General features: G+C 42.8%; 1 protein-coding gene across 1 annotated transcript in view; it reads left to right on the top strand.

Annotated features, from left to right (window-relative positions):
* Positions 1–9692, top strand: part of CCND1 (cyclin D1) — a 16494-nt gene that overhangs the window by 5059 nt on the left and 1743 nt on the right. The window contains exon 4 of the mRNA XM_010007425.1: positions 5060–5208. Coding sequence (XP_010005727.1) covers positions 5060–5208 — 149 coding nt within the window. The remainder of the gene's footprint in view (positions 1–5059; positions 5209–9692) is intronic.

Raw genomic sequence — 9692 nt, forward strand, 5'->3', positions numbered from 1 at the left:
AGTTGCCTCCTCTCCCCCCCCCCCCCTCCCCTCCCTCCCCTCCTCGGTGGCTGGTGGATTGGAGGAGGGCCACGCGGCGCGGAGGCTTTCCTGGCACAGGACCCAGCCGCTGCCATCTGCACCCTTCGGACCACGTGCTGCTGGGAAGCCATGTGCAGGGCAGCCTCCGGAGAGACTGCTGGCTGGGCCAGGTTTGCAGAGGCCTGATCTTTGGTTTCAAGGGCACCCTGCGTGCGCTGGGTCTTTGAAGTTTCCCGTGTTTGCGTGTGGACCGTGTGTGTATGCATTGGTACATGTGCCGGCTTTACCCGCTGAACCCTAGCAAGTGGGAAGGAGAAAAAGCTTTAGAAGAGTCTTTCTTCTTCTCCAGATCTCGCTGTTCCCACAGGACAGAGTGGAGGAGCAGGGACAAAAGAAGTTCTAGAGGGAAGATACACTGTCTTAACGAAACGTGCTCGGCACGTTTTCTTTTAGTGTGGCGAGACCAACCCAGGGATGGCAAAAGAATAAGGAAGAAAAAGCAGCCAAAGCAAATGTTCTTTTGCAGTAGCACGTAAAGAGGAATGCCAGGCACTCATGTTGACACTGATAAAAACTTAGTGTAAAGGAGATACAGTGCGTTAGTAAATGCTAATATTCAGTAGCAGTTGTGCTAAAAGAAAGAAAAAAGAGACCAAGCCTGCACTGGGACTTGAGAAGAAGTGTCCACATTTGAAAACCTCGGTGGGATGTGTGTGATCAGTGGCACAAATTAATGGTGTGTAGTTTATTTTCCAGAGATGGATTTGGTAAAAAGATTGAAGAAAGATTGCAGGCACTCGGAAGAAAAAATTTATGTCCCAGAATTGGCCCTACTGCAAAGGCCTGAAGGTAGAAGGACCGAGCCATAAAAGAGAAATTCATAAACCCTGGCATTGCTCTTCTCCTTGGGCCTAACATCAGCATAAGGGGCAGTTTGTAAATTAAGATTGCCTGGAATGATGCTCAATGTTCGGAGTGCTCCAACCTTCCAACAGCCTTCAGACTACCTGCAGCAACATTTTGGGAAAATCAGATATAACTCTCCATGCCAGAGGCTACCAGATAAGGCTGCTGCGACTCTGAATACGTGGTTTGCTAAGTTTGAAGCTTCCTCTGCTGTTGGCTAAAAAGAACAGCTACCCGGCCTCCCCTTTGGATGTGGGGATGTTTAACCTAGGCTGTTGTGTTGGCAATGACAGGGATGAAAACAAGAGTAGTTCAAAGGTTGGAGACTTGCTAAGAGTCCAGTACTTTGATCTACTGTCGGTGTCGTTATGTTTCTTTTAGGAAGCACATCCAGAGCCTTTATTTAACACTGCTACACACCACAGCTGGAGAATGGATCAGAAAATGAGAACCATGTTCTGGGAGTTTTACTTAGCTTTTAAAAAAAACAGTACTGAGCTCACCAGAATTGGGGCCCTCTTCAGCTCCCTACTGAAGCTGGGAATATTGCCTGGGGAAAGAGCACTCAGGAAGGCTGCCACTAGGCTCTCTCTTTTTATTGTTATTTTTGGATGTCAGGATTTTCTCTACCTCTTGCTTTCCCCATGACTTCTTTGTTGGCTAGTGAAGATCACATGTGGCTTAAGTAGCATCTGGACTTTGCTTTGCTGTTGCTGGGTTGTGTTGCATTTCCCCTTGCCAAAATGAACCTAGATGGACTGCGAATGCGTTGTGCTGCCTGGATGCTGCGGGGCCCAATCCAAAGTCCACTGGAAACACTGACACCCATTTGAGTGGCCTCAAGGGCAAGTGCAGTATATTCTTTGCTTGGAAGTACAGCCCGTGGCCTCTACTGTAAAAGGAGGGTCTCCTAAGAAGAGGCAGCAAAATAATGCTTGCTTAGAAAATAAAATCTCAGCCAGTTGGCTTAACAAGGTGAAGGCTGTGGAAGTGTTTGTAGATGAGCGTGTGATGTGTTTGCTCCAGAAAGAGAAGGTTACACTGCAAGGTGAAGCTGAGGGGAATTCCTTCTAAGCTCCCTCTTCAGTTGTCTGGCGAGTAGAAGTGGAGTTGTTTGATTTGGTTTAGTTTTGAAAAATCCATTTTCACCAAAGGATGTCTTTGTGCTGTGGTAGGTTTGGGAGAAAAAGGAAAAAAAAAATAAAATTACCAGGGGTTGTTTGAAGTTAACACATAATTGAGCTTAATGAATGGGGCTTTGGCATGGCCGAGCAAGGCAGGGAGAGCTCAAAAGGGAGCAGGCCTCTTTTGGCCCAAGTTAAGACCAGTGTTGAGGGAGAACTGCAGCTCTATACACGTATAACAATGAATAGCAACAAATATTGGAGCTTCAGCGTTTCATTATGTTCCTCTGGTTATCAAAACATACCAGGCCCCTTTTATATTATTATTATTCCTATTATGATTGTTGTCCCTCTCCTCCTCTCGGATGGAGAAAGAACGATCCCCCTTTGAAACAAGCACGTTACAATTCTCCTATTCTCCGGCCTTTATAAAATCGGGAGTCTCAAGGTATGTGACCAGTTGGAACCTGTTGCATCTTGCAGCAAGTGATTTATGTTCGCAGTTTTGATTTGCCTCAATGAAAAGATTTTCATTCATAGCCCCCAGCTCTCCAGACGGATGGAATTGCTGCTCCATTTAAAAAGGAAAAGGGGTGACTCGCCTTGTTAGGAATTTTTTTTAAAGCGCTGCAGCGCCTATATGCCTGCTTTGTCCTCCCTTCAGGGTGGCTGGCATTCTTCTCTCTCCTCCCCCTCCTCTCTCTCTCTCTCTCTCTCTTTTTAACAACCCTGAAGTTGTTTATTCTTTTTGGATGAAGTCTCAGATAGGCTACTGGGGATGTGTGCTTCAATTGATGGGGCCCCCTACCCCATTGTGGCTGTGTCAGGTCTAATTCATCTCACCGAAGCCCCCTTGTTCCTGAGCGCTCAATAGCGCAAGATGAGGCGATGGAGGCTGACAATGATGCCACACTCTTCACTTGGGGGCATCCAATTACAGGCGAGAGGGGCCCCCTGATTAATATGCTGAAATTAGTGGCCTCTGCCACAAATAATTCCTTGTTGAGTTGCAACAAAAAGGCAGTCCATGCTGCTTGTCTGGAGTGGTTATAGGGACAGACACAAACTGGTCATTTAAACTTCATTATCACTTTTCCACCTTGGAAAGAATGAGGGTGTGACTATGAATTCATGTTCTTGTTTACTGCTCCATTTAAAAGAAGGACGCAAATATGAAAGGCAAACGTGATCCTGTCAGGACGGACTCATGAAACGGACACATTTTGGTCATGTTCTGTTTGAGGAGCTCGGTAAATAGTGGCACAAACGCGTTGCCACCATGCCCTTCAGAGCAACCCAATCCCGGTGCAATTCATGCTTGCCTAGCAAAATCCCTCATTTCTAAAAGTCTAGCTGCAGCTGTGTATCCGTGTTCTAGTTAGGGACTGGCTTTGGAATGTGTGCAGTGTCAGTAATCTGGACTACTTTTGATTTTGGGGAATGACAGAAGCTTGCTGGAAGGTTGGTGGTGTATTCATACCTACTTGGAAATGGACAGGTTAGGAGAAGGGGATAAACAAAATTTATTTTAAGAATGGTGCCATAAATAAGATGACTTGAGATCAAACTTGCCTTTTCACTGGCAGTGCATCACAAAACATTTGACCACAGCTGATTGTATCAGTTGAATTTTGAAGGTTCATAAAATGCTGGGCAAAATGGCCCTTTGAAGGTGGGTATTGGTCAGGGCTTCAATGGAATGTCAGAGGTACATGAATAGGTTCAGAGAGAGGAATTTGATGGAGTCCTGAAGTCTTTGGTTTCACTGGTAAAACATTTACACCAAAGTTATTTTATCATCATAAAGGAGATGCATGATTTAATCCTTAAACTGTTCCACTGAGCCCTCTAAGCTGTCCGTTCCTTTGATTTCATTCAAGGGTTTGACAGATGGTTTGTATTTTTTCAACCCAGAGGAAGCTGTCTTCTGATAAAAGCTGAAGGAATGTATCTCAGGTTCTGGTGCATAATGTGGCATTTCCCTTTCTTCCTCACAAAAATCAGACGTTTTACTTGTGCCACTTCCTTTGTGCCTGATTCTCCTACAAGGTGTACACTGCCAGGGATCAAACGCATTCCTGTTCAGCAGAAAAGAGTCTTAGCATTAAAATGTGGATTATTCTTACAGGGAAAAAACCCAAACAACAACAAACGAAACAACAAACCAAAACAAAAACCAAACCAAACCCGGGCTAAATGGCAGAGATAGCCCCTTAAGGAATCATGGGAGTGGCTTTGTGGAGAGACCTACAGCAATGCATTCTGGAAGGGGGCCCAGCCTCTTGTCAGCGTGGTGTCACATCAGAATGTAACTGATTGTCCGCCAATTCTTGGGACCCCCGTCACTTAGTTATGCCACATTTACATTAAATCCCTGTTGCCAGGATGGATGGCAGCCACTGACAAGAGACTAGGTTGAGACAAAGCATTTTGAAGATGAAACCTTCATTTAAATATGGATTATCTGCCTCCTGACAGGGTTAAGCAGTCTTTTGCTTGCTTTATTTTTTTGTTGATGTTTTTCATGAAAGCGACATTCCTTGGAATGTCAGTGCAAAGGTTTGTGCTTCCAAGGGCCTGAGGACTCCTTCCTAGAGTGGACCTAAGGATCTAACCATGTGAAACACTTCAGAATGCCAGCAGGTTTTCTCAGATGTATACTGCTGTTGACCTCGGTGGTGTTATTCACGTAATCTTCGGGTTTGAAGGATGGGGGCCCTGCTTATGATAAAAATACCTGGAGGTGATGAATGGCCTCCCAGGCGTAGTGCTAGGAAGGGCTACTCACTGAAGTTCAGTTGGTCATGTGGATAAGTGTTTACAGGTTTGGACCTGTAACAGTTTAGAGCAGGAGGCACCTTTCTGCTCACAAATTTTCCCTGCCTTTTCGGATGCAACAGTTGGCAGCTGAAGCCATGCTGGTAGAAGAATGTATGTGTATGGGCAGGCTTCTAAAGCAATCATCTCAGTCTTCTTTTTTTTTTTTTTTTTCTTCTTTCTTCATACAGATATTAAATTTATTTCAAACCCACCTTCCATGATTGCAGCTGGCAGTGTGGTAGCAGCTGTGCAAGGCCTGCATCTGGGGAACACTAACACTTTCCTCTCCTATCAATGCCTCACACATTTCCTATCACAAGTTATCAAATGTGATCCGGTAAGTGACTCTTTTGGTTGATCTCCTGCCTTAGAGTTTAAGAATGAACTCCTGCTCGCTGCAGAGGGGCTAATCTGACAGTAAATCTTGACAAAAGTCAAACCTCAGAGTGGGGATTTTGAACGTATTCTCTTGTGTCCATCCTAGTTACTCAGCTGTGTTATATCCACGAATAATGGGTGGCTCCTCTGCTGCAGTTCCCTGATAGGAACGCCCCATCCAGCTCTAATGTTTGGCAGAGGCACATCTGACAGAGCAAAGGAAACACTGCATGTGTCAGAGGCTGTGTTCGGTTGTAGGTCATTAAACCAGGAGCCTGTGTAAAACAAAACTTTGAAAATAAGATGAGGAAATAGTTACTGAGACCTCGAGGTATCTCTGACCTTATCTTTGACCATTCTTGAGGCCTTTTATTGTGCCAAGTGGTGTGAAAAAGGCCTTCTTAAAAGAGTTCTAATGATCTAATTTGGTTTATTATGTGCTAGACCTGCACAGTAGCTGGTATTGAATTCCTTTTTGGAACAAATGCTTGTCCCACGACTTTCTGACAAGGTAGATGGTCCTCACAGGACTCTCATTTTGCCCTGCAGCTTCCAGGAGATGCACACCAGTAACTAGTGAGCAATAAACCTTTCATGAGTGAATGGGCCAGGAAGGGAGCCTACAAGGAAGACCTAAAGTCAATGATCCATGTCATAATGGTGTGTGAAGTTGGGACAGAGTTGAGCTTTGTTTTGTAACAATGTGGAAGACCAATAAATAGATGCTTTAAAAAGGTTCTTGTGAGGTCTCCAAGCGCTGGACAATGAGTCAAATAAAGACAACTCTGTGGATAGGGGCAGAATCCTTGAGATGCCATTAAATTATTTTACATGTTAATAATAAAAAGACGTTGAGAACTGTACCAGTCCAGACACTGCAAAACTAGGTTTGCAGAATTGGACTTTGTTGACAGGATTGAGTGATTTCTGGGAAGATGAATGCATTGTCATAATTCACAAAAGAGTATTTTACTTTTGATAGACTCTGTGAAACAACTGCTGACAAGCTCCTCAGCTTATTATTTTGCTCCCCTTACCAATACCTCAGTTTTGAGCACATTATCTTTGCCATGTATATTACTGCAGCTAAAGTAATATGGATCCAGTGCTGAAATCTTAAATACTATAAGAACTTCAAATGCTGAAATAAAATGCTGCTCAGTTTGGTATGTACATGTAATGCTTTTAGTCAGTTTGTGAACAATGTAGATATTTCAGTGTATGGTTGGCCACCATCCAGTGTGAGATATTTGAAGCAGGTACTGAGGAAAAAAGACTAGGCTTGCTATCTGTTCTGACAGTGTCTGATTCAAACAAAAACATGATTTAATCATTCCTGATACAAAGCCCTGAAGTTGATTCACATCTTGGATAACAGCAGTATGTGAGTTGACTTAGTTGACGACAGAGCTCTTTTAAAAGAAAATAAAGTACTTTTAGCAAGAAGGAGGATCCTTGCTTATTTTGTTTTTATTGTCCAGAATCGTTGCAAGTCCACAATCTGTATGTCCTGAACTTAAGAGCTTTAAAAGGAATAACTCCCCTCCTGCTTTCATTGCTGAACACATTCACGTGTTAGAGCAGCAGGAGTTAGAAGTAAGGTTTTTGTGGAGGTTGCTACAGAAAATAAGAATTATACAATTATACCCATGTATGCGTATACTCTTGTGTTTGCAATGGAATGATGGAATGAGGGAACAGCATTTTTCACTGCTGTTGCTTTGAGTAGAGAGAAGTGCTTGGTTTCATACATAGCAGGATCCCCCTGTGTGGAGAATTTCCCGTAAGACGTGCCTGTGTAATCCAGGGTATCAGATGCTATTCCTGTTATCTTATTTCACTAGCATGTAGATGAAGCTTGTTAACCCCCATTTATGGTTCCCCTTGTTAGATGGCACAAATGAATATGCTTTATGTGGGATTGTCTTGAAATATGATGAGCACTCATTATAACATGGCTAACCTTCTCCCCGATTATCTATTAGCTAGAGCAGCTGGACTGTTGGATTTCAGGTTATATAATTACACTTTTTTACCTTTAGTCTCAAATAAAGCTGAATCTGAAGTAAAATGAATATCACCTGATTGGAATTCCTCTATGGTTCATGTTTACGTTGGTTGGTAGGAGTCCAATTTCCCATTTTGCCTTTGATCAGGGGTAATTAGAAGTCAGATAATCACAATTAGAAGTCTTGGGCTGTCTTCCATCATTCTATTCTTGACCCCGTCATCCAAACGGATTGAATTTTACCTGACATTCATTTCCAGGCCAGAAATTTGCTAAACTAGATTAGATTGGGTTTATGATGTCTGTTAGTACATTGGAATTTGTCTCCCACCTGCCCCTACTCAGAGGCACCTTCAAACATGTGCTTGTTCTCCAGAACGGGTCAGGCAGTAACAAAGGATTTCCAAGCAGTTTCTTTTTTGTTGTTGTTTGTTTCCTTTAGTATCTGACCCTGAAGTCTGATCATGTCTACTGTGTGTGTTAAAGGTATTTAACCACATCAGTTAAGCTAGCAAGTCTCTTTTTTTTTTTTTTTTTTTTTCCACTGAGGAGCTTAATTAATCCAGGAAGGGTTTATGACCTTGAACAAACTGTGGGCATTGAAAATTTGGGTAGTGAAGCAGAAAAGTTGTTGGGAGAAGTTATCAGAGTAATGCACAAGTTTTGTATTTGCTTTGGAGAAGTACTGAAAATGCAAAAAGCAGAAGTACTGAAAATGCAGAAAGCTTTGTTGAGGTTGTTCACAGTGAATGTTACATTTTTGCAGTTACTTTTGCTAGCTCTAGTACTCTCCTGCAAACTCTTCTAGCAGTCATCTGAGCAAGAGGTGATTTGAACATTAAAAACATTTTAAAAAATTGTTCATTCCACTGTAGCTTAAGACGTAAGTCTGTTCATAATAGATTATAAAGATTATGTTTTTAAAAAATACAATGTGCAGTACTCTGAGAATCTCATGGGGAAAAAAAATTTCTGTGGTCAAAAATTACCTTTAAATTACATAGTCCTATGTAATTATTCATGACTGGACTCCAGAGGGAGAAGAATAGGTATTTATAGAAATTCTTTTGAATGGTTTTAGTTTTCAGTGCTCAAACATGCTTTATGCAAATGACAAGATTAAAAAAAACACACAACAACCACAAAAACCCCACCAAACAATCCTTCCCCACCCCCAAAAAAGAAAGCAAAAAGGGTTCGTTTTGCTCTGAAAATGAACTGGCTTTCAGTTTGGAACACTGAACATGCCACCTTGTTAAAAGGGAATTATCCTTCCAAGTGCCTGGGCCAAAAATACCTACAGCTGTATTCAGGTACTGCTCTTTGATACACCTCATTCCAAGTGGGACTGAGGTGCATGGTTCAGGACATGCAAGCAGGAGCCTTCCAGTCAGGATTGATCCGTCATATCTTGGGAAGGGGTGAAAGGACTTCATAGAGATCTTATTGTGAAGGCCAGAGGTATGTAGGAGCCAAAGGCATGATGACTTTAGGATATGAGGCGTTTCTTTTTGTCATTTAAAACGCTGTGTGTCTCTGTCAAGAGGAAATATTACACTAGGGTTTAAACCAGAAAAGGTCATAGGTTATGTGTTTTCAGTGAGCTGTAACTGATGGTCTGATCTGCTTAGAGGTAGGATTAACCTCCCTCTCTCTCAGAAAGGACTTGCAGAGAATTGTTTGCTTGGGTTTCTAATCTTATTTTACCCCAAATGCCATGTGCCCTTATTGGTGGCAGAGGAGATTCTTGTGGTAGTGGAATCACTGAAAAGCTGGTAGATCACACAAGAAGCCTCTGAATGAAGGCCGAATTGAAACTGGGAAATAAAGAAAACAGCAGGCAGGTCACCCTCTCAGGAAAACAACATTCATTCTCAGTCATGCACATCCTAACACTTTTGACGGCAATTTATCATGGAAGACTGGGTTCACCGCAAGGGCTAACACATGTCATAGGTTAAATCAGAAAAGGCAATGCTGAAAGGAGACTTCAAAGTCCTTAATGCACAGAGTTAAATATGTTGGGGAAAAGCTTAGGATGTTTGTTATAAAGATACCAGTAAACAGCGTGCTGGAGGAATTTTGGCAAAACGTAGCGTGGTTGTTCTGTCTGCGTAAGGCACCGTTTGTGTCCCTGCGGTGGCTCAAGAGCACAGCTGGAACTTGCAGGAAGTTGAACAGGTTGAGCTAATGGGCCTTCTCCAATTTTTAACTGCTGTGGATTGCTAAGTAGAATGGGATCTATCTACTCATGGTATAGTTTAATGCCTGAGGGAAGCTACCTTTCCCCACAGGAGACATGATTGATCCTGCCTAATGCTTTAAATTCACACCAAAGTCTGTGCAAGCGGCGAGACCCTCCCCACCCTCTTGAACACTCATCTGTGAACACTGTCTGTGTGTTCAGCTCTGAGAAAATGCTTTTGAAGCAAGGG

Source organism: Chaetura pelagica, unplaced genomic scaffold (genome assembly GCF_000747805.2).
Source record: "Chaetura pelagica isolate M959 unplaced genomic scaffold, ChaPel_1.0 scaffold401, whole genome shotgun sequence".
NCBI classification, from domain to species: Eukaryota; Metazoa; Chordata; class Aves; order Apodiformes; family Apodidae; genus Chaetura; species Chaetura pelagica.